This window comes from Nerophis lumbriciformis, linkage group LG04, assembly GCF_033978685.3.
Source record: "Nerophis lumbriciformis linkage group LG04, RoL_Nlum_v2.1, whole genome shotgun sequence".
Lineage (NCBI taxonomy): Eukaryota > Metazoa > Chordata > Actinopteri > Syngnathiformes > Syngnathidae > Nerophis > Nerophis lumbriciformis.
The window spans coordinates 30,848,590-30,875,207 of NC_084551.2; the positions used below are offsets into that span (position 1 = coordinate 30,848,590).

The following is a 26,618-nucleotide window of genomic DNA, read 5'->3' on the forward strand; positions in this document are numbered from 1 at the left end:
TTATTTCAGCAAGACAATGCCAAGCCACGTGTTACATCAACGTGGCTTCATAGTAAGAGTGCGGGTACTAGACTGGCCTGCCTGTAGTCCAGACCTGTCTCCCATTGAAAATGTGTGACGCATTATTAAGCCTAAAATACCACAATGGAGACCCCCGGACTGTTGAACAACTTAAGCTGTACATCAAGCAAGAATGGGAAAGAATTCCACCTGAGAAGCTTAAAAAATGTGTCTCCTCAGTTCCCAAACGTTTACTGAGTGTTGTTAAAAGGAAAGGCCATGTAACACAGTGGTGAACATGCCCTTTCCCAACTACTTTGGCACGTGTTGCAGCCATGAAATTTTAAGTTAATTATTATTTGCAAAAAAAAAATAAAGTTTATGAGTTTGAACATCAAATATCTTGTCTTTGTAGTGCATTCAATTGAATATGGGTTGAAAAGGATTTGCAAATCATTGTATTCCGTTCATATTTACATCTAACACAATTTCCCAACTCATATGGAAACGAGTTTTGTATATTTATTTATATATATATATATATATATATATATATATATACACACACACACACAGTATATACACATACATACACTACTCCTTGTCCCGTTCGGGGTTGCAGGGGGGCTGGAGCCATGTGTTAGTAATTGCTATGAAGTAGAAAAGGGGTAGGATTAAATAAGCTTTGTTTCTTCCTAACTTCTTTTTGGACAAGTAAAGAAAAATTAAAATATGTCAACTTCAATCAATGATGCTTTGCAGTGCATTGAAAATCATGATTATAAATGCCAGGAATTGAAAGACAATTTTAAAAAGGTACCTTTTCACCCACATAAATTATTTTTTTCAAATTACGAAGTCAGTATTTATTGAACTAGATTCAACAACCACCACTGCAGACCATAAAAAATACCACATGCAACAAAATGCAAGTCCCAATCAAAGTTCCTGAGTAGACTAAATAACTACAATAATTATAATCACTTCTGCTGCTCAGTAACATTTAAGAAGATTGTGGTTATTGTTCATGTATTTATATAACCTAACTATTGTGCGCATACGGAGACACTTACACCCACATCTTAATTTGTATATTTGTACAATTTTGCAGAAGGAGGCGTTTTCGCTGACATTTACTAAGATGCCACCATCGATGTTCTTCTAATTAGACCATCACAACGTACATGTGGATATTTTAAAACATTAAATACAGGTTAAATGCTACACAGCAGTTTCTCAAAGCGGAACCAAATGCGGGTACAGTAAATGTGGTGTTTCTAAACACAAACATTCTTTCAAGTGTTGCGAGTAATCGGAAATAAAAGCCAGTGTTCCCACTTATTGAAACATTGTAAGACATAATTGCATAGGAATTGGAATAGTACCATGTTGCACGCACCCAAAACATTATGTGCCAAAAATAGGAATGTTGAAGAAACAATATCTCATTCAGTCCTCCGAGCAAAAGAAGACAAAATCATTGTTTTTGTCTGTACGATCACACTGGTGTAAACTCCACTTTCTAATTCTGGTCTGCAGGCTGCGAGACAGGAGAAGGCGGCTCCTCCTTGATGTCACTTTTCAGTGTGGAGTACGAATGATCCACAACAGCCGAGTGGTTTAATGTCGCCCTCTCCTCCGCCTCTCGGGTGATTTCTAACTCCATTTGTTCACTTTTAACCGCACTGACTGGAATGTCACTTGGTGTGGGACCACATGGAACTGGCGGACTGGATGCTTTCTTGGACAAATCCAGCGGTTCACAGTCCGTATCGTCGACTACGGTCCAAAGGATCTTTTGAGGATGTGCTGGGACTTTCTGTGAGACGTTGGGTGAGACACTCAGGCCGTCTGGGACAAGTAGGACCAGATCAAGACCGGGCGGAGGTGTTTTGTTTAGGGTGAGCTTCCAACAGCCGTCTGCTGGATCAGCGCCGGAGGCGGGCCGGGCAGCTGGAACAGGAGAGTATGTGAGCGGTGCAGCAAGATTGTTTAGCCCATCGGTGGACTCAGTGCTTGCTGGACGTGGGACATTATTAGTGTCGCTGGTCTCCAGCTTTCTTTTCAAGGAAGAGCTCTTTCGGACCTGCTGCTTCTTGAGAGCATCCTGAAAGGGAACAAACACATGAAAGCAATTAATTAGTATCGCAATGGAAGCTGGTGTTAATTTTGCTAAAAAAGATGTCCAAGGCAAAGTACATGATTAACAGTAGGGATGGGCGATATGGCCTAAAATCTAAATTACCATATATATTTCAGCCTCCTGCAATAACATGTAGTATATCACAATATATTATTTGGTATGTAAGGGATGAGGTGGCGACTTGTAGCCTGCTTTTCACCCGAGTGTAGCTGGGATAGGCTCCAGCACCCCCCGCGACACATAAATGGATAAGCAGTAAACAATGGCTGGATGGATGACAATAGAACCATTTCAATAAGGGTAGCAAAGGCTTTTAATATTGCTGCTGACGTATACAGTAACATATTAGCTGTGTCTTAATTTGGCGGCTGCATACATTGCAGAGCGCAATTCAAAATGCTCCTTCGAATCCGGCAGACAAATGTTTCCTTTTCTCTCATTAGCAGCAAGTGTGCACGTGTTGTATCCTTTGCGTCCTTTCTTATCCCAAGATCCTTGGTGCGCCCAGCTTTGAAAAAATATTAACATGGTGGCGCTATGCAAATTGTAAGTATAGCTTTATTTATTCATTTAAAGCATCTAAAACCAGCTGGAGTGACAGTAGTGATATAAACTTGTTAAAATACGAGACCTCGACTACCGTAATGTCGAGCGACCCATGTGCACGTCGCTCCTCTCTTTACCCCGAGAAAGAGCCTCATATTCAGCCATTGCAGACGGCTTCGTGCCCGGAGCTTTTTTCAATGTTTGGAATTAAAACCTTACTTATTTTCTTTTGATTTTTTACACTTAAATAGCTTAAATTATGTCTTAATAATGTGTGACTCAAATAATTTATCTTTTTTAACTATATGTACATTTTAAATAATAATAGTTGTTTGTAGACGCTATGTGCACTTATTTAATTGGAAAATGTTAACTTTTATGTGTATAAATCACTGTTAATATAATATGTCTGTTTAGGACAATCAAGCAGGTAATGGTCTCTCAAGATAATTTAAAGGACAACACAGCAAAAAGAAATGGATATTATAACATATATGCAAGTTTGGCTGATCGTCTGAAAGCTAATTTTTTTTTTACATCTTTAAATTAATTTTAAAAAAGTGCTGAAAATACTGCTGTTGTGATTAATTTCCTGCCTTAATTGCAACTATTCAAAAATAGCGGAATATTTCCAATGTTTCCAAACAATATTCTACTTAACATTTACAAGTGCAGTGGAAAGTACAGACATTTACAACAGGATTAAAAAAAAATCAACTGCTATATTGTAGCGCCATGGGACTATCCATCCATCCATCCATCCATTTTCTACACGGCTACAGCACCCCCTGCCATGGGACTATTTAGAATTAATTTAAAAAAAATAGTCTGGGCTTTTACAGAAAACATTTCTATTCCTGATTACTTTATAACATGTTTAAAATAATATCTTAGTAGTAGTGTGATGTTACTGTAGAAAAGAAAAAAAAAAGGAACATCATCTGGATTGCCTCCAACGTGTTTCTGAGGCATACTTGCCAACCCCCCCGAATTTTCCGGGAGACTCCCGAAATTCAGCGCCTCTCCCGAAAACCTCCCGGGACAAATATTCTCCCGAAAATCTCACGATTTTCAGCAGGAGCTGCAGGCCACGCCCACTCCAGCTCCATGCGGACCTGAGTGAGGACAGCCTTTTTTCAACTAGGTGACAAGAACTAAATCATCCAGACTAGAGACAAATTGTAATATTATGTTTATCTTACCTAAAAATAAATATATTTATTAATTTAAAAAAAATAAAAAATAAATACTTTTTTTTTTTACTATATTTTGCTAAAAACATAAAAATTAATTGTATTTTTTTGTATTTTTTCTGACTCCTTATTACATCCAGCCATAGAATTAAAATAAACATATGAAATAATTAATTTTATATTATCATAATAATTCATTTAAAATGACCATATTTAATTATTAAAATAATTGCTTGTTTATCAACAACTTTAGCATTTTATTCATTACATTTTGAAGCTCTCAGAAGCCAAGTTATGTTATATTCCTTTAGATTTATTTATGCAAGTTTGAAGTATCAATTATCCAAACACAGTTTTGTTTGCATATTTTCAGGATGTAGATATATATATATATATATATATATATATATATATATATATATATATATATATATGAAATACTTGACTTGGAGAATTCGCGCTGTCAATATACTCCCCCCTCTTAACCACGCCCCCAACCACGCCCCTCACCCTCCACCCCCCACCTCCCGAAATCGGAGCTCTCAAGGTTGGCAAGTATGTTCTGAGGGTACATCTACAACTACATCATCAAGTGAGTTTGCAAAGCTGATGGATGTATTACATATTACATGTTATTTAAAAACAAACTACTACAGCAATCAAACAATATTCCTCCTTAAACTACTTCATAACTGTTAAATAAGAATAACTTTAAAAAATGTTTCCCTGCCTTATAAAGAGAATCATAGTCCCTCCAGTTAATACCTACTCAGTGGCCTAGTGGTTAGAGTGTCCGCGCTGAGATCGGTAGGTTGTGAGTTCAAACCCCGGCCGAGTCATACTAAAGACAATAACAATGGGACCCATTACTTCCCTGCTTGGCACACAGCATCAAGGGTTGGAATTGGGGGTTAAATCACCAAAAATGATTCCCGGGCACGGCCACCGCTGCTGCCCACTGCTCCCCTCACCTCCCAGGGGGTGATCAAGGGTGATGAGTCAAATGCAGAGAATAATTTCGCCACACGTAGTGTGTGTGTGTGACTATCAGTGGTACTTGAGCTTTAACTTTAAATAGTGTGTAGGATCCTAAAACACTCTTATTACTGAAATCTACAGCAGATTTAAAGCAACATTTAAAAACAAAGAGTGCTTTACAAATTAGGTTGGTTACAGTACAAAGTGATTCACAATGTTTGAAAATACAAGATTTCTCTTGCCGACAGCAACACACATACATGCCATAAATCTAAAACAACTTCTGCTTCATAAATTAGTATTTTGTTAGGTCTCTTTTCTCCACTTTGTGGCACGGACTGCAAGCAAAAGGCTGTGATCATGTGACACAACCAGGAAGTGTTGCAAAGGCGAGACCGTACCAATTAGAGATGTCCGATAATGACTTTTTTGCCGGTATCCGATATTCCGATATTGTCCAACTCTTAATTACCGATTCCGATATCAACCGATACCGATATATACAGTCATGGAATAAACACATTATTATGCCTAATTTTGTTGTGATGCCCCGCTGGATGCATTAAACAATGTAACAAGGTTTTCCAAAAATAAGTAACCTCAAGTTATGGAAAAAAATGCCAACATGGCACTGCCATATTTATTATTGAAGTCACAAAGTGCTTTTTTTTTTTTAACATGCCTCAAAACAGTAGCTTGGAATTTGGGACATGCTCTCCCTGAGAGAGCATGAGGAGGTTGAGGTGGGCGGTGTTGGGGGGGGGGTGTATATTGTAGCGTCCCGAAAGAGTTAGTGCTGCAAGGGATTCTGGGTATTTGTTCTGTTGTGTTTATGTAATGTTAAGGTGCAGATGTTCTCCCGAAATGTGTTTGTCATTCTTGTTTGGTGTGGGTTCACAGTGTGGCCCATATTTGTAACAGTGTTAAAGTTGTTTATACGGCCACCCTCAGTGTGACCTGTATGGCTGTTGACCAAGTATGCCTTGCATTCCCTTGTGTGTGTGAAAAGCCGTAGATATAATGTGACTGGGCCGGCACGCAAAGGCAGTGCCTTTGAGGTTTATTGGCGCTCTGTACTTCTCCCAACGTCCGTGTACACAGCGCCGTTTTAAAAAGTCATATATTGTACTTTTTGAAACCGATACCGATAATTTTGAAACCGATACCGATAATTTCCGATATTACATTTTAAAGCATTTATCGGCCGATAATATCGGCAGTCCGATATTATCGGACATCTCTAGTCCCAATTCACATCGCTCCAACTGTGGCTGAAGGACTCTTTCCAAGACCCACACTTCCTTGACCGCATGGGCTGGGTCCTTGGAAGGATGCAGCTATTGAGTCATTCACAGTTGTGTTTTTTCTCAAAACTATTATTAATCATCTTGCTAATTTACTGTTAATAGCTGAGATAGGCTCCAGCGCCCCCCGCGACCCCAAAGGGAATAAGCGGTAGAAAATGGATGGATGGATATGATTAATTTATGTTGTAACATGGTTCTACATTCTTACCGTTTTGCCAAAAACCGTTCTTACATTGGTTTTGGGCAAAACTACACATTTGGGTATTGATCCAATAACATTGGACGTACTGATAACTTCAAATTTTCAAAATCATTGAATGAATACATTTTTATCACAATTATGAATCAGACAAAAACACAGGATAGTGGTGCAACAATAGCAATTAAAAATATTTAAATCAATTCCTACTATTGGCTCTGATTTATATCCTTTGGGTTCTGCCCTTCAAGCCCTTACATGTCCAAAGTCTTATTTACTGACAACAAAAACGATAAAAGATTTTGTGATAATAAAACACAATAAGGTCCTGAGTTCCGATTCCCGGGCTTGGGGTCTTTCTGTGTGGAGTTTGCATGTTCTCCCCATGACTGCGTGGGCTCCCTCCGGGTACTCAGGCTTCCTCCCACCTCCAAAGACATGCCCCTGGGGATAGGTTGATTGGCAACACTAAATTAGCCCTAGTGTGTGAATGTTGTCTGTCTATCTGTGTTGGCCCTCTGATGAGGTGGTGACTTGTCCAGGGTGTACCCTGCCTTCCGCCAAAATACAGCTGTAATAGGCTCCAGTCACCCCTGCAACCCCTAGAGGGACAAGCGGTAGAAAACTAATGGATGGAAAAATATTGATCTCACCACCGTGGTATCCACCATATAACAATATCAATAAAATATTTCACTTATTTCCTTATTCCCTCATGTTACACACAGTAAAGTCAATGGTGCAACATACAAAACATAAGCAAAATCTACTATTGGCTCAGATTTAAATCCTCTGTTTTTGTCCTTCGACCTACCGTGTTCAGGAACGTATTTCCTGAGTTTATAAACCATTACAAAAATCACAATAAAAAAAAGGATTCTGTGAGATTGAAAAATATCGATCAGTAGTATCTACCATATACTCATACTATACTTGATACCGTTACGCTGTTTACATTGAAGAGCTCTTGCTTTGCGGTTAGCACAGCTTCTTATGGTGTGCAGTGTAGCATATTTAGCTATTCCTCACCCTTCAGTAATAATACTTGTAAGAAACTTACTTTATTTGCCGCCATTGAGACGAGTATCATTTAGCTGCCATAACTCGAGCGAGCACCCTACAATGCGTTGAGGGCACCATTGTATGCGTGTCGCTGTCAAATGTGATGAGAGCTTGAACATGTCAACAAGCGTTATCACGATATGACAAGAGTATTAAAAGCTGTATCCTTGGCCAAATGGATATCATTTATAACGTCATTATTGCGCATCCCTACTGCTAGGACAGACTCCAGGGGAACACCATTGGTTTGTAAACTTGAAATAATCATATCGGAGTGTTTCTTGCCTGCTAAAAAGAGGGTGGACACTCACCGCAGGCGGAGTTTGTCCACATATCTTCAGATGGCTGTCATAGCTTTGCTGATGCGGGAAGCCAAGCCCACAGCTTTGACAAAGACAGGGAGAATTACCAGCATGGCCGCCCATGTGGGACATAAGCAACAAGGCCGAGCGGAACCCCTTCCCGCACTCGGCACATTTGAGGACCCTTTGGTGAGCCCCGGCATGTTTCTTCAGCTCGTCGGAATTGGCGAAGCGCAGGCCGCACTCCAAGCAGCGGATTTGGTCGCCGATGTCCTCCTGCTTGCCCCAACAGCCGGTGTCCTTCTTGTGCTGCTGGAAGTCGCGCTGACTGACAAACTCTCTCAGGCAGGCCACGCAGTGGATGCGTCCCGGTTGACATTTGTGCTGGCGGTAAAGCGTCGCCAGGCGGAAGTGGCGGTGGCATCGGACGCAAGTGTAAGGCAACAAGCCCAGATGGGAGAAGCTATGTTTAAGAAGTGCGTCCTTCTTGTTGAAGGTCTTGGGACAGTCGGTGCATTTAAAGATGACGTAACAGGAGCTCATCCGGTGGCGCTTCAGGGACATTGGAGTGTCGAAGTGGCGGCCACATTTTTCACAGACGACATCCGGCGTGGATTGGTGCAAATTGATGTGGTTTTGACAGTCCGTCAGGCAAGTGAAGACACGTTTGCACAGGTCACATTCGTAGAACTCATCCTGCCAGTGGGCTCTGGCCACGTGGTCCGCCAAGGCTTTGTTTGTGAAGAACACCTTTAAGCAGACGCGGCAGTGGGGCCGCTCCACTTTCTGGGCATGCGTGCGCAGGTGAACGCGGTAATTGTGGATCTGAGAGAAGCGCTTGCCGCATTCAGCGCAGCAGTACGGGCGCGCTCCGGTGTGAAGGTTCATGTGGTCCTGGAGTTTGAAGTCCGAAAGCAGCTTGAGACCACAAACACTGCAGACAAAGTCGCCGGAGTTAGTCGACTCTGTGGAGAAGACAAGGAATGAGTACAACTTGTAAAGCTTCTACATGAAACACTAATGTATTCATAGAGCTCATCACGTTTATAAATTAAAACCTCTTTTAAAAAATTAATAAATTTAATCTCAATCCATTTTATTGTTGTCTTTGCAATAAGTAGTTTTTCTGCTGGCTGTTTAAGCATTGGATGGTTTTCTTTCCTTCTCCTGCTTGATTAAAACCTCAACTTAAGAGTGTTTTGCGATAAGAACTGTCTCTCAGTTAAGTTACAAGCACAAATTTGAGTTACAGGCATTCTCCCCATTAGTTGGAGTAGCAAATATCACAGTGAACCCCGTAAGATCCGACCAAAACTCGCTAGCATTAGATTATCATTTGAGATAGGATCCAGCACCCCCCGCGACCCTGAAAGGGACAAGCGGCAGAAAATAGATGGATGGATGGATGGATAAACATAACTTTAATTTTCAATCGTGGGAAGGAACAAAGTGAATGTGAAGTACAGTGGACAAATTGGATGAATATCAATTGAATTAAAAACAAACCATCAAAAACATGACAGAGTGTGTTGCCAACTTGTCGAAGCAATTCAAGCGTATCACTGCTAGTCTGCACCACATTGAAGCAGAAAGAGTCTAATGCTGGCCAAAGATGTAAAAATAATATTTAAAAGGCCGACATGTATCCGTTAAAATATTGGGAAGCAGCTGGAAGTAGATACAGTAGTATTGTGGTATTACTGTGCTTATTAAATACAATACTAAAAAAAGGAAAACCAAATATTAATACAACAATATCCCTTCTCATTTAAGCTATGTTGATACATTAAGGCAATTTAAAAATATGCTAAAATCATTGCTACTTGAGAATCCGACTTGTGAACATCGGGATTAATGTATTTTATTTTGCTGCTTTGTGCTTCCTGTCTGCTGTCTGTGTAACCATGCCTGTGTGTAATTGTTCATGGTGCTGTTGAAGCTTAATGTATAGTGCCTGTGCTGAATGTTACCGTAGATGTGTGTGAGGTATCAATCAATTGTTTTACTATTTTAAGTAGGCTCTTAATAAATGTTGTTTTAACTGTATACTGTTTGCTACTGGGGATCCACATCTTGTCTTGAGGCTATGGTTGGAAACTAGCTTTGTAGCTAAAACTTGCGCATTTACAGCAATGTTGATCAATGTGCTTTGTCCCTGTTGAAATAAACTAATAAAAAATTAAAAACTAAATAAATAAAATACAAACAAGCAACAGTATCGATAATAATAATAACTGCAATTAATGATAATAGCAAGTACCGTATTTTTCGGACTATAAGTCGCAGTTTTTTTCATAGTTTGGGGGGTGCGATTTATACTCCGAAAAATACGGTATATAATTAATGGTTGTTTCAATAATAATAATAATAATAATAACAATAAACATGATATAAATAGTTCTATAAATGTATTCTATCAAATTAAAATACCAAAATTGTTTTTGATTTTTGAAAATGATGAATGAATTAGAATTGATATACCTTGCTTATCAAATGGATGGATAAATAAAAATTTCAATTTGGATGTGAATCAATCTTTGAGCACTCCTACTTTTTAGTGAGAAAACTTTAGGGTTAAAAAATTTTTTGATTCACAACAACTGACTAAAGATTCTTATTCAATCTGATTTTAAATCTATTCAAAATTTTCAAAAGTCCATTTTAAATAAGATTTTTTTTTTTATAAATAAATTTTTCTACTGATGTTTTTAGGTCATCTGCGCACATAGGATAGGGTAAAGTTTATTAATCAGACAATGGGGAAATTATTTGGTTGCAGTGCAAATATAAAAAGTCCAAAACAATAAGGTAAAAAAACACATGAAAACATCAAAGGACAAATATGTAATAACAAATCAAAAAGCTGATGCAACAAGCTGCCACTTCAGCTGCGCCATTCCTACGTACAGCGACAATAGCAAAACACAACAAAAAAAACAAAAAATGAGCACAACATACATAGACAAAAACAAAAACATCCCAACACCCACATACACCACGCTGGCCTCTGCGGTGCTCCACGTCATCGTCTGCTGGGATGGGGGGAAAGCATGGTCAGAGACAGGAACCGACACAACAAAGGAATAGGGATGTAAATGTTTGTGATGGCTGATTCTATTCGCATCTCCATACATGGGTTACGATGTAATTAAAAAACTATATTTACAAAGCAGAACAATTTATTGATACGATTCAATTTAGCGCATGAACGATTCGATCATATTAGGGCTGAAACGACGCGTAGACGTAGTCGACGTCATCGGTTACGTAAATACGTCGAGGACGTTTTTGTTCGTCGATGCGTCGCATATTTACGTCACACTACCGTCATGGCGGAGCGCAAAGCAGACGATGCGAGCGGTGCGAGCAAGGGGAAAAAAACACGCCAAAAGTCGTCAAAAGTGTGGGAGTATTTCAATAAACGGCCTAAGAAGAAACGCTACTTTTACTCCGCTACTTTTATCTACATTCAGCTCGCTACTAATTTTTATCGATCTGTTAATGCACGCTTTGTTTGTTTTGGTCTGTCAGACAGACCTTCAAAGTGCCTGCCTTACTGGTGATGTTTCACTTCGTTCCACCAATCAGATGCAGTCACTGGTGACGTTGGACCAATCAAACAGAGCCAGGGGTCACATGACCTGACTTAAACAAGTTGAAACAAGTTATTCGGGTGTTACCATTTAGTGGTCAATTGTACGGAATATGCACTGTACTGTGCAATCTACTAATAAAAGTTCCAATCAATCAATCAATCAAAAGTGTGAAGGAAAAAAGACCGTATTTCAACCGTACACCCCGTCAAAAGCCTAAAGACTGACTGCACAGTTCCTGTCTTCACAATAAAAGCTCCGCTCCATCGCGCCTGCGCTTTAAAAAAAAAAGAGTCTCCGAAAGCCAGTGCAAACAAGCTAGCAAGCTACGGAGTTTGCCGCCAATGTATTTCTTGTAAAGGGTATAAAAACGAATATGGAAGGTGGACAAATAAGATGCCAAAAAACAACCACTTTCATGTGGTATTAGACAGAAAGGAGGAACTTTTTTTCTCCTCCATTTGAAAACGTGGACGTTACCAGCACAACTGTCTGATTGCAATCAATGCAAGTCATCAGAATCAGGTAATACACCAACTTATATTCTTGTCTTCATGAAAGAAAGGAATCTATATGTTAAACATGCATGTATAATTATTAAAACACCTTTAACATGTAAACAAAAACGGCAAAATAAATAAATATAAATTATATACTGTATATATCAATGTATGTATATATATATATATATATATATATATATATATATATATATATATATATATATATATATATATATATATATATATATATATATATATATATGATATGTGTGTGTATGTTACTCAGTACTTGAGTAGTTTTTTCACAACATACTTTTTACTTTTACTCAAGTAAATATTTGGGTGACTACTCCTTACTTTTACTTGAGTAATAAATCTCTAAAGTAACAGTACTCTTACTTGAGTACAATTTCTGGCTACTCTACCCACCTCTGCTAATAATGTTGTTGTATGCACACTGTGTCGAGCGGAAATGGCCTATCATAGCAGCACAACGGCAGCGTTCTTGCCATCACCATCAACTAGTCAATCGTCCGCGTGAGTATACGTTGTCATCATTACACAAAAACATGAATGTGTCATTTGTATCTGCGTTGTAAATTCATAAACTAAAGCACCGTTTCGCTCTGAGAGGAGAGTTTGGCGTGCCTGTTCAGTGTTTACAAAGACGCGCTCCTCTTTAACGCTAACGTTAATTAGTTGTGCAAATACCTTTTACAACATTAACAGTTACGTATACTATGTACAAACGAACAACTAACTTTCACTTTAATCATACTATCATTGTTGTGTTATTAAGCAAAATAAGCAAAAGTTTTACTTTTGTTGAAATGTTTACACTGTTGTTACAGAATATTTCCGTTTTGCACTTTTTTGAATTGGATGTTTATCTTTATTTTTGCACATTTTAAAGCAAAATAAGCAATACTTTTACTTTAGAAATGCTTATACTATTGCAGAATATTAAGATTTGCACTGGATGTTTACTTTTATATTTGCACATTAAAAAGCAAATAAGCTACTTTTAATTTTGTTAAATGTTAAAGTTTTAAATGTTTACATTGTTACAGAATATTTTGTCATGTTGTTGTCAATGTTGACTGAGTGGCCATACTTTTTTTTTTTGTAAATAAAAGCCATGCCTTTTGAAAAAACTGGCCTACATTTATTTTTTCATCTTAATTTTAAATAAAAAAATAATCGGTAAAAGGAAAAATAATCTATAGATTAATCGAAAAAAAAATAATCTATAGATTAACCGATTAATCGAAAAAAATAATCTATGGATTAATCGATAGAAAAATAATCGTTAGCTGCAGCCTTAGATCATATAGTTAAAATTTGTTGATGGACACATAAGCATTGCTTCCTTCCTATGCGTACGCTCCTCCTCATGTTAGATTGTAAATATTAAGCACCAAGTGCTCAGACTACCGTATTTTCCGCACTATTAGCCGCACCTAAAAACCACAAATTTACTCAAAAGCTGACAGTGCGGCTTTTAACCCGGTGCGCTTTATATATGGATTAATATTAAGATTCATTTTCATAAAGTTCGGTCTCGCAACTACGGTAAACACCCGCCATCTTTTTTCCCCGTAGAAGAGGAAGTGCTTCTTCTTCTACGCAAGCAACCGCCAAGGTAAGCACCCGCCCCCATAGAACAGGAAGCGCTTCTTCTTCTACTGTAAGCAACCACCCGCCCGCGTAGAAGAAGAAAAAGCGCGCGGATATTACTGTACGTTTCATTTCCTTTGTGTGTTTACATCTGTAAAGACCACAAAATGGCTCCTACTAAGCGACAGGGATCCGGTTCATGAAAAGACGCAATCTCTCCATCCGCACACGGATTACTATTTCACAGCAACTGCCTAAAGACTTTCAAGAAAAGCTGGCTACTTTCCGTGCATATTGTAAAAACAAGATAGCTGAAAAAAAGATCCGGCCAGAGAACATTATCAACATGGACGAGGTTCCACTGACTTTTGATATTCCTGTGAACCGCACTGTGGATACAACGGGAGCACGTACGGTGAATATTCGCACCACAGGGAATGAGAAGTCATCCTTCACTGTGGTTCTAGCTTGCCATGCTAATGGCCAGAAACTTCCACCCATGGTGATATTCAAAAGGAAGACCTTGCCAAAAGAGACCTTTCCAGCCGGCGTCATCATAAAAGCTAACTCGAAGGGATGGATGAAGAAAAGATGAGCGAGTGGTTAAGGTGAGTTTAAGTTTACGCGAAGAGGCCGGGTGGCTTTTTTCACGCAGCTCCGTCCATGTTGATATACGATTCCATGCGCGCCCACATCACGCTGGTTTTAATATATTATTAAAGTTTGACTGACCTATTTGACTGTTTTTTTGACATTCCTTTAGCGCAGTTAGATGCGGCTTACAACACGGGGCGGCTTATAGGTGGACAAAGTTTTGAAATATGCCGTTCATTGAAGGCGCGGCTTATAACCCAGGGCGCCTTATGGTGCGGAAAATACGGTAGGTTTGTCCATGCTAAGCCGATGAGCCTGAAGTGATGAAAACTACTCGGATGATAGGCCAAACATCTAAGACAACTGACCAGTTGAATACAATGAGAATAACATTCTATAAAAGTGACATGCTTCCAGTGTTTTCAAATGTATAAAACACAAAATATATCCCCAAAGATGTTAAAGTAAAAAAGCAAACATGTCACATGTCAATTATATTTATTTTCCACGAGTCAAGTCAAGTCAGTGTCGTCACAGACGCCTACAAGTTCTAGCAAATAGCTTGACTGGGAGTGGGAAAAGGAAAGGACATGACGTGTGTTGTGGATGTGAAAAGTTGTTTGACTGTTGTTGGAAAAGAGAGCGAGACAAAATTATTGAGCCTGTTGTATGAGAACTTTGCATTTTGTGGAATAAAGAAAGACAAATTGGGAATCTTTATGGGCCCGCATTACCTTGGAATGTTACAATATGGACGAACGGCACAGCACGAACACGGTTCACGGTGTTGACATTACGTATCTCCTGTAAATCAAGGGTAATTATATGCCGCGAAGCCGCAACTTTCGCATTGTTTTAAAGATAAACTATCAACTGGCTGTTAGTCTCGGACGAAACCTGATCCATGTGTCGAAGTCTATTCTCATCTCCAATTACGTAAGTAACGTAAAAAGCGACCCAGGCTCTCGTGTTGTTTTGAAGACAAAAACTGTCAACTGATTTCTAGTTTGGCGCGATAACTGGTTTATGTGTCTACACTTGATTAACCTAAGAATTCACAGCTGAATTTGATCTATTGAGGGGCTGTAACCGACAAAAGCCGAACCGGATATCCGGTTGCATCAGTCTATTGTAGGGTTGTACGGTATACCGGTATTAATAAAGTACCGCGATACTAATTGATTGAAATCGGTACTATACTGCCTTTGAAAAGTACCGGTACCGTCCTTTAATCTGAATGCCCGCTGTGTGGCAGTGACTATAGAGCCGAGGCGCATGATGTTGAGTGTGTCAAAACGCACACACAAAATGCATACAAGCAATAATATCTTGGAAAGGAGGAATGGCAAAAAACAACAACTACTGGTTATTAAAGAGTGTGCATGAAGCGCAATATGGTGGTATTTGGGCTTCAAAACTAACGATAAAGGTGACGCTTTAAACAAGGAAGCGTCGCGCTTCAAGTTATGCTTTAAAACACGCCTCGCCAAATGTGGCGATTAGTATTACCACCTTTGCTTCAAACTTAAGTAAACATTTAAATATTAAGCATTCAGATCTGCACAAAGATTTAAAGAGTGACAGGTAATGATGTAGTTGTTACACCTGTCCTGCTGTTCTGCTCCGGTGAAGACAGAAGTAGAGGAACACAGGGCAGACGTTCCCTTCAGGGTCGATGTTTTCGTCGGGTTAACGCACTTCACTTTACCCGTCAATTGGTCTGCTGAAATCCGCTTTCAGGTCAGAATGACAAGGCCGCCGATTTGTGACAATCTTGTTGCTTTATTATTAGTTTTGCAAGACACAACCAGACCCATTCATCACTGTACTGCGCTGTGCACGCGCTACCGCTCTCTCTCTCTCTTTGCTCGCCCACTTATTCACTGATGTCACTCAGCCAACCCGTTGCCATTCTTACAAACACACGTACGCTACTCTCATGACTTAACCAGCTCCTCTGCTGTGCACATGTAGATACATAACATGTAGATACATCACATGTAGATACATAATATATAGATAGGTAGGCGTGCACACAGCTGCCGGATTGATGCCAAATATTAGTTAAGACCGCCCATCAAACTTCAGCTACTGCAATTAAAATGAATGAATTTGGTAACAAATTGCTACAATTTGTGTTTTATCTTTAACAAAGGTGTGTTTTACCTGCTACATGGCTTTTCTGTGTACATTTATTCATAGTATTGTTTTTAGTACTTACTAATAATTGTATTTTTCTTAAAGCACAGACCAGGAGTGGCAACCATTAATCATGAAACATTTAATATAACGTAAATAAAGCTTTTTATTATATTCTAACCTAATCCTTGATTATGGTTGACTAAGGCCCCGTTTACACTAAGCTGGATAAGGTTATCCAGGGTAAATCCCACCTAACCTTATCCACACACAACAATGCCACCGTTTAAGACCCCCTCCATCCGCCGGTGCAACGTGACCTAATACGCATGCGCAGAAAATGCGCATGTCATAGTCATCTCCAGTGTTGCTTTGTGTGCAAGTTCTTAAATTTAACTTATCTGAACAATATCCAGTGTTGTGGTATTTCAATTACCGTATTTCCTTGAATTGCCGCCGGGTATATAGTATATCATATCCAACAATTGCGACAACGACTTTTTACTGTCAACTGAGTTTCGTTTTTTAATGATTTCTGCTGGTAGTGTGCCTCCGGATTTTTTCAACGCAGAAAATGTGCCTTGGCTCCAAGAAGGTTGAAAAAAACCCACTGCTTTAGGGGCTCCGTAGATTTAAAATCGGGATGGATAATACCTTGAATTGCCGCCGGGTATATAGTATGCGCCTGCCTAGAATTACCGCCGGGTCAAACTCGTTTCGCAAAATAATTAGCGCATGCTTAGCATTACCGTCGGGTTAGAATTACCGCCGAGTCAAACTCGTTTCGCAAAATATTATTTTTATTAGCGCATGTCTAGAATTACCGCCGGGTCAAACTCGTTTCGCAAAATAATTAGCATATGCCTAGAATTTCCGCCGGGTCAAACTCGTCACGCCACGAGTGACACTTCACCTGTCATCATTTTCAAAATGGAGGAGGCTGATTTCAGTCATTTAAAATCGCATAAAGGGAAGAAGATAAAGAGCTATTCAGTAGGATTTAAGATCCAAGCTATTGAATATGCTAAAAAGAACAGTAAGCAGCTATGTTATACCGTAGCTGCGTGTGTCAAATATGAGTCATTAAATGACTCCCGCCTCCTGGTGATAGAGGGCGATAGTGATCGTTCTTGCGACTACTCGGCTGCAGAAGAAGTGACAACAAGCAGCAACAGTTAGCAGCGATCGTTTATTTTTTCCTCTCGCTTGCACTGTTAACATGGAGGATTACATATCTAAAATAAAACAGTTTTCTAAACTGGACTTTCAATCGAAGCAGGAGGTAATAATTAAAGGAAGATCTCCATCGAGACAGAGAGACTTTTAAAACTGAAGAAAGATAAGGAAGACTTCTATAAACAAGTTATCGATGCTTTTGTTCAGAAGGAGCTGCGCATGGACTTCATTTATAAGTAAAGGTAAGACCATAATAACGCTTTTTTTTTATTAAATGTGCTATTCATGATGGTATCCTTACATCATACTCAAATTTATAAGCGCAGGCCTAAATTTACCGCATGCCTTTGGTGAGCGCCGGAGTGAGAAGAGGTTTTACAATAATTAGCGCATGCTTACATTTACCGCATGCCTTTGGTAAGCGCCGGAGTGAGAAGAGGTTTTAAATTAATTACCGCCCCGGCGCTAATTCAAGGAAATACGGTAACTGGAATCCAGTGTGCTGTGGGGTCCTACTGTAGTGAATCTCACCCGAACCATAATAAATTAATCAAATCTTTAATAAACACATAAGAGTACACAATGTGACAAAAAACATTTGACAACAATCAATCTCGGGATCTAGATATCTGGTCAGGACATTCCTCAATCTTTTGCCTTCACCTTCATTGTTCATTCGTTTTTGGTGACTTTATATACTCTGGACCTAGACGTTGAATCTGAGACATACATGGCGGACAATAACTGATACAGTCTGCTTTGCTAGTCCAAAACCATTCGCCGTTTTCCCTAGTCTTACCTCGACGACCAGGTAATACAAAGCACACGCTACTTTTTTTAATCACATCCACGGGAGCTCACATTCTTGTTGTCTCTCCTTCGACAAATGTACGAAAATTTTCAGTAAGTAGAATCACAGCTGACCTGGGCATTCAAAAGTTCTCCTGTCGTATGAGAAGTATTGTATCCGAAATAGTTGCAATCGCTTTCTCTTAATGTATTCATGTGTGATTTCCACAAGGGTCTGTACAGACGGAAGGAGAAACACGGGCATGTCTGGATGACTCGCCTTCATATTTCCAGTGGTTAGCTCCGAGTTACGAAACCGCTTTATTATGAAGCTGGCTGTGGTGCAATCTTTGGGATCAATCCCATCTCTTGTTATGTGTGGCAGAGAGCCAATAGCTGGTTTCCGTTGCAAACATGGCCATGGCCAAAACGCAGATGCAAAATCCACAAAAAATCCCTAAAAAGCACAGAAGTCACAAACATGCCACTACTTGTTGCGCAGTCCCGAAGGGGCGCGGACCAAAAGGCAAAAAACTCATAGAATTAGGGGTGTAACGGTACACAAACATTTCGGTTCGGTACGTACCTCGGTTAAGAGGTCAGGTTAAGAGGTCAGGTTAAGAGGTTCGGTTCATTTTCGGTACAGTAAGGAAACAACAAAATATACATTTTTGGGTTATTTATTTACCAAATTTGCAAAATATTCCACCAAAAATATTTTTCTTAGTGGAATATTTGATGTGAAGTAATCGGAACCTTGGATAGGTCAATAATTCATAATAACATTGATTTTGATTAAATATCATGTTTTGAGCAATGACAGTTTGAAAGAAAAAAAACAGCTTTGTTTTATTAGTCAACATTGCAACTTTTTCTAAATTACATTTAACCTTTATTTTCACTTTTGTTATGTTTTTGTTTATTTTAATAGTATTTATAGAATGTACCGTTGGCCTATAAAACATTAGCTGTGGGCCGCAAATGGCCTCTGGGGCACACTTTTGACACCCCTGCTATAGATAATAAAACATTTAATCTGATAAATCTATGGATAAAAAGCAGAGCCTGGCGACGCTTGCGTATTTATCATAACTCTCTCGCTCTCTCTGTCTTCTGCCCCTCCCTCCCGAATGCTGCTGCGCGCACAATTTGTTTTGTTTTTAACCCCTTCTTAACCCTGAACGTACATTGACAATACACGCAACCATAACTCAAAATACCGGACATTTAAGGCATTTAAGAAACTCCGCCCTGACAGCTCCGCAAGAGGACATGTCCGGTGAAAAGAAAACATATGGTCAGTCTATCGTAGCCTGTTAGCTGCTAGCATGCCGTGTGTTGTGCCTCGGTGTGCATGGTTTACACAACATGCGTTAGACTACTTAATATGTCCATGTGGAAACTCGTTCGGTTCACCTCCGAACCGAACCGGAACCCTGGTACCAAAACGGTTCAATACAAATACACGTACTGTTACACCCCTACATGGAACTAAAAGGGAAACATTAAGAACACAAAGGAGGACACACAGCCCAGAGCTCCTAAAACCAGCAGCCAGTGGCGGAATCTTGGTGGAAAAATATCATACGACAGCAGGCAAGAGCCAAGAGGAGTTTGTGTAATCTGGTTTGAAAAGGTTTTATCATAATTTTTTTTACCAAACAATATATTGAAAGAATTGGTTTGGATCAAAACGAATTGAATCATTAATTGTTGCAAGATTCCCATCTCTACTTGTTATGTTGCGTAAAAACAGGAACAGGATTTCCCGGCAAAAATGGGAATGTTGACAGGTATGCGGAAAATTTGTTAAAAAGCAGCTTTGCCACACATCTTCAATCAAAGCCTGCAACCCTGCCAACTATCTGTCTACAGAGTGGGAGCAAGTTAGATTGTTTTGTTTTTCTTCAGCTAATATGCTAACGTAGCATTTTTGGGATTTCTTCCTGATTTCCACTATGTTTGTACAGTATGTGGTGGTAGGGGCGTGGAGGGGACGTGGTCAATATGACATAAGTATGACGTCATGATTCATTTGATTGGCAATGATGCATATATACCAGTGGCGGGCCATGCGTTTCCCACCTAGGCCTCCCTTCAGTAATATCCGACTTTAATGATTACCTCTCAATATACCATCATTTATGTCACCACATGACCATTGCTGGAGAAATACTATACAGGAACACATTTACGCCCTACTAAGCATTGAATCACCTCAACAGTATAAAAAACAGGGTATTTTCTGGCGCATTTAAAAATCAATTAAAATGCATCAGCAATTAAAACATATCTTATGTGGGACTGTCAAAATTAAAATTGCAAAAAACATTAAAAGTGAAAAAAATAAAATATTTGAACTCACTATTCGACGCCGTATAAGCCAGTGGTACCCCTCGTTGTCGGCTGATTTGAGTGGAAATGGAAAGCATTTCCCCATTTGATCGCCAGAACAGCTAGCTGAGCTAGCCGAGCTAGCCCTCTGGGTTGGCTGACACGTCTCACAAAATGTAGTTTCTCTTTAAATATCCTTATTGGAAATGGCCTCGCAAATACATTGCAGTGTTGGATGGGTTAATAAAGGTCTTCAGTTGAAGATGTCAAGAAAAGATTTCACTCTGCCCGATCAATCCCATTTTAAATGATCCTGTTAGTTTTTAACGCACGCACGCACGCACGCACGCACGCACGCACGCACGCACGCACGCACGCACGCACGCACGCACGCACGCACGCACGCACGCACGCACGCACGCACGCACGCACGCACGCACGCACGCACGCACGCACGCACGCACGCACGCACGCACGCACGCACGCACGCACGCACGCACGCACGCACGCACGCACGCACGCACGCACGCACGCACGCACGCACGCACGCACGCACGCACGCACGCACGCACGCACGCACGCACGCACGCACGCACGCACGCACGCACGCACGCACGCACGCACGCACGCACACACACACACACACACACACACACACACACACACACACACACACACACACACACACACACACACACACACACACACACACACACACACACACACACACACACACACACACACACACACACACACACAAATTGAAACTTGTAAATGGATACTCACTTTGGAATGACAAGTGAGTATCCAATCACAGTCTTGTTAACATCAGACTACTTGGATAGGCTACTTTCAACAACTTGTGATCTGATTGGCTCTCTGAGGCATTTGTGATTGAGGGCTGTATAAATAATCTTTGATTGACTGATTGATTCTAATTTAGCCTGCTCGGTGGTCTTGTGGTTAGAGTGTCCGCCCTGAGATCGGTAGGTCGTGAGTTCAAACCCCGGCCGAGTCATACCAAAGACTATAAAAATAGGACCCATTACCTCCCTGCTTGGCACTCAGGATCAAGGGTTGGAATTGGGGGTTACATTACCAAAATTATTCGCGAGCGCGGCCACTGCTCCCCTCACCTCTCAGGGAGTGAAACAAGGGGATGGGTAAAACACAGAGAGTAATGTCACTACACCTAGTGTGTGTGTGAGTATTAGTGGCAGAGGTGGGACCAAGTCATTGTTTTGCAAGTCACAAGTAAGTCTCAAGTCTTTGCCCTCAAGTCCGAGTCAAGTCCCGAGTCAAGACAGGCAAGCCCCGAGTCAAGTCCAAAGTCAAGACTGGAAAGTCTCAAGTCAAGTCCTAAGTCCTGCATTTTGAGTTTCGAGTCCTTTCAAGTCCTTTTAACCACAGACTAATATATTAACACAGATTGTGTATGCTTTTCAAACGATGTATTTATTTATTAAAACAAGTGCATTTTAAATTGAAGGAAAGAAAATTGTGCTGACATTGCACTTTATAATAGCACTATTAACCAGTCATTTTAAACATTAACTCATTCCTTTACAGAACAAACACATTGAAAAAAAAAGTGCAAATGTACTTATTTGTACAAAAGTGTTAACATTGAAAAAACATGACATATACGTGAACATAACAAAAAAGTTGTACTTTTTATATGACAGGGCCCTATGCTGCATTGCATTTGCAAAAGACCAAATTAGCCAAGAGTCTGTCAGTCATTTGTGCACGACGGGGGCGTAGTATGATGCCACCATGGCTGAAAACTTGCTCCACTGGAGCACTGGAGGCAGGCACTGCCAAGACTCTCATGGCCACTCGGAACAGTGAAGGAAGAGTCTTCATGTTCAATGCCCAGAACAAAAGGGGGGAGAGAGTTGTTTTGGGTTGGTGCACTACTTGTGAGTGTATCTTGTGTTTTTTATGTTGATTTAATTAAAAAAAGAAAAAAAGAAAAATATTTCTTGTGCGGCCCGATACCAATCGATCCACAGACCAGTACCGGGCCGCGGCCCGGTGGTTGGGGACCACTGAGGTAAACAACCAACAGTATGTCAGAAAGCTAGCTAAAACGGTACACATATTCATAATATAGTATACATTTTAACTGACCTTTATTTTACTATTTTTGTCTTTTTTTAGGTGGCTAAAATACGCGGTGCTGCTGACCGCCGTCTAACGTTACGTGTGATATATTGACTAATGTAACCCTGCTTAAAAAAAATCACTGAACAAAAAGTATGAATAAGGTAGTGAACTGCAACAGATTCCCATGTTTGCAATAACGTTATAACGTTAGCAGTGAGTTTACAGCCTCACTGATTTAACTACACAGCAAATAAAAGTCACGTTACTTAGCCAATAAACGTTATCTTACATTCAAAACTTACCGTTCTTTGTGCAACTTCAAATGCCGGACGAAGTTGGAAGTTGTTGCCTCTCCATCAGTCATTTTCGAACCGCATGTGTTGCATACTGCAAACCGTTTTGTGTTGACCACCTCGTAATTTTTATACCCAAACAAAATTATTTTAGGTATCATTTTTTGTTCACTGGCGTGTGGTTTGGACATGTCTTCTTCATTGGTTGTCCTGCAATTTGATTGGATGAATGCTGTGTGATGAAGACAAAGTAGATCTAATTTGATTGGCTGTTGTACTGAGACCACAGCAGCTGACACACGCAACGCTGATAGACAAGTACACAATGAAAAATACGGAGCGCTCCCGAATAACTTTTTCATCTTTGGGTTTTGGGGAAAGTAGCAAGTCATGTCAAGTCATGTCAATTCAAAAGGCTCAAGTCCAAGTGAAGTCACAAGTCATTGATGTTAAAGTCTAAGTCGAGTTGCAAGTCTTTTTACATTTTGTCAAGTCGAGTCTAAAGTCATCAAATTCATGACTCGAGTCTGACTCGAGTCCAAGTCATGTGACTCGAGTCCACACCTCTGATTAGTGGTACTTTAAACTTTTTACTTTATTAGGGCTGGGCGAAATATCGAGTTTGTAAGATACATCCATATATTTTTAAACAAGATATGAATTAAGAAAATATCGTAATATCGATATAATTTATTTCACATTAAAATGACCAAACACCGCTTATTTGTTGTGTTCATTGATTCTCCCCAGCTCCCTCGCAACACTCCTGGGTTACTAAACCCCTCCCCCTCCAAGACGTGCTTGCACGTATAAGAACATCTATGATTGGTTGGTTGTTTACTATGATGAGTCACAATTGGTTGAGATTAAGGCAAAACGGTACGAACAGGCCAATCAGAGGCAAGATAGGGCGGGTTATCGAACCAGGAAGAGTAATCACAACAGACATCCCAAATGACGACGAGAAAGTTGTAGAAGAGAAGAGGGAATATTCAAGCGGGCGATTTATATATTAAAAAAACTAGAGGAAGATGAGAGGGATTCCTTTCTTTAGATTTTTCTTTTAGCGATGTAGATGACGTCCAGGAAACCCATAATGCGTCTACTTGGCCACATTTGGACAAGCCAGGCATATTTTGCACGAGAAATGCTGCCAAAAATGTGTGCTGAAGTGAGGAAGATCATAGCCGCACAATTACTTGGCACAGACCAGAACCGTACGGGTGTGACAGTCCATTACATCGTCGACTGGGAATGAAAAAGTGCCTGCATGCAAATTAATTTATCTGAGTTTGATACATTTTATATTATTTGCACAGCTATGTTATTTATTTTACGTAGAAATAATATTGTTCTGTTTTATTTATGTTATGTAATTCTGTACTACTTAAACAGTTTATTTTCTGTGCTGTTAATACCCATCTTAAAGTACCAAAGTACCAATGATTGTCACACACACACTAGGTGTGGTGAAATTTGTCCTCTGCATTTGACCCATCCCCTTGTTCACCCCCTGGCAGATGAGGAGAGCAGTGGGCAGCAGCGGTGCCGCGCCCGGGAATCATTTTTGGTGATTTAACCCCCAATTCCAACCCTTGATGCTGAGTGCCAAGCAGGGAGGTAATGGGTCCCATTTTTATAGTCTTTGGTATGACCGGGGTTTGAACTCACAACCTACCGATCTCAGGGCGGACACTCAAACCACTAGGCCACTGAGTAGGTGACTTGACTAACTGGGTTAATAAAAGCGCCACTGACTGTTTACAGTACAGTTGTCATTCAGTTCAATTTCAGTGAATCTCGCTCAAAAATCTTTATATGTATACTTTCACCAGAAAATATATCGAATATTGAGATATACTTTTTCGTCCATATCGCCCAGCCCTAGATTCTAACAGTGTGTTATTTGTATTTTTACACAATAACTTTGTAAAAAGACTTCAGTGTGTGTATGAATACTTTTTTTATCACAATCAACAGCTGATTTTGATAGTAATAACAGTGATAATTTTGGTCACGATGAAAGTGACATGATATTTTCATATCGTTAAATCCGAAATTGAATTTGTTAAACTGTCAATATAGCACTCACCATAAATAGACCGAAAAATGTACAGTTTAAACAAGTGATCAGTATTGGCCGTTTTCACTAATGAAAACGGTATTTTGGCAGCATAAAACTGATCATCAAAAAAGACACTTTTAAACTATCTTAATCTCAGCATCAATAATAGACTTTCAATACTATTGTGGCACTTTGGACTTACTATAAATAGTTGAAAAACCAATGGGATATGAGAGTCTTACCATCATTATGGCCTTCTTCCTCACCGCCGTCATCATCATCCTCCTCATCTCCGACCACCGACACATTACTGTCATCAGAGTCACTCTCCACCTTCTGTTGGGGGGTTTGTGGTTGCGCTGGATTGATGGGAACATCTTCTTGATGTTGGGGAGCATGTGATTGCGCTGGATTGACCAGGACAACTTGCGGGTGGAACATCAATATCGGCAAGTTGCTAGTGGTGTCGCTTACTTCCTGTGTGCTCTGTGACGGACGTGGCAACACCACCTGCGTGTCCTTGTCGGGCTGCTTCGACGGTTGGTCTATAGCCAGTAGATTTTCTTTGTGCGGGTTTTGGGTCAATGTGGTTGTGTGGCAAGGTGGCAAGGAGTTTGGAAGTGACGCCGAGAGACTTTCCTGGGGCTGACCGATGATTGGAAACCCCAATTCTGTCAGCTGGATATCGATGGTGTATTCTACCGACATGATGCAATAATCCTGAAGTGGAACACAGAGGCAGACAGTTCTCGTAAATAGAGAGCTCTCTTTGATCATGTACATACAAAAATGGGCTCACCTGTGAGATATGATATGTCAAATCCTTTCGCTGAGTCTTTTTATCCCAATCTGCTTGGTTAAGGAGGGCGTGGAAGCCATTTTTGGATCGATCTCCAGTTTATGCTTGAATGGAGCTCGCAGCTCACCTGGCAGGAACACTCGGTGATTGCAACGAATGCATATCTCCACGAGACTTGTAAATGTCGTCAGTTTTCGTGTTGAAATAGCACAACGAATTAGATAAGTCTTTTGAGAATATAACTTAGCGACTCAACTATTTTAAACCGAACTATTACAGTGAACAGGGAACACAGTTGCCTCGACAATTTGACGAGTTGGGTTGAAATGAAAACAAATGTGGTACCACAAAGGCAGGAAGTAAATGTCAATGGTAGATCGCTCCTAGAGCCCCGGAGTGGAATTACATGCCTCGGTTACACGTATGCATTACACGTGTTTTACATGTTGTTCTAAAATGTGTTTTTGCTTATTGTATAATTTTATACTGTTAAAACAAATTAAAAAAATACAGAATTGAAACTATCAATTTGATACTTGAATTAAACCCTTCAAAAAAATTGAATATGGTTTTAGTTTCTTGCGGGTGAGTAGATTTTAGGGCTGCAACAACTAATCGATTATAAAAATAGTTGCCGATTAATTTAGTCATCGATTCGTTGGATCTATGCTATGCGCAGAGGCTTTTTTTTTTTTAAATAAACCTTTATTTATAAACTGCAACATTTACAAACAGCTGAGAAACAATTATCAAAATAAGTATAGTGCCAGCATGCTGTTTTGTTTCAATAAAAAACTAGAAAGGATAGAAATGTAGTTTGTCTCTTTTATCCGATTATTTATCTAAGTAATAATCCTCAGATTAATCTATTATCAAA

The 26,618-nt window shown here is 39.9% G+C and overlaps 1 protein-coding gene across 1 annotated transcript; it reads right to left on the minus strand.

Annotated features, from left to right (window-relative positions):
- Positions 1 to 851: 851 nt before the first annotated feature.
- On the minus strand, positions 852 to 26,116 carry LOC133599180 (uncharacterized). Its single transcript, XM_061952009.1, has 4 exons — positions 25,742 to 26,116; positions 25,185 to 25,662; positions 7,740 to 8,695; positions 852 to 2,107 (listed from the first exon to the last, which is right to left on the minus strand). The coding sequence occupies exons 2-4, from the start codon at positions 25,648 to 25,650 to the stop codon at positions 1,523 to 1,525; spliced, it is 2,007 nt and encodes a 668-aa protein (XP_061807993.1). The 5' UTR covers positions 25,651 to 25,662; positions 25,742 to 26,116; the 3' UTR covers positions 852 to 1,522.
- Positions 26,117 to 26,618: the final 502 nt, after the last annotated feature.

Coding starts and splice junctions, on each gene's coding strand:
- LOC133599180 (XM_061952009.1), bottom strand. CDS start 25,650: ATGTCGGTAGAATACACCATCGATATCCAGCTGACAGAATTGGGGTTT. Junction 8,696..25,184: donor GGAAGAAGGCCATAATGATG/GTAAGACTCTCA, acceptor TCTTCTCCACAG/AGTCGACTAACTCCGGCGAC. Junction 2,108..7,739: donor GTGGACAAACTCCGCCTGCG/GTGAGTGTCCAC, acceptor GTTCCCTTTCAG/GATGCTCTCAAGAAGCAGCA.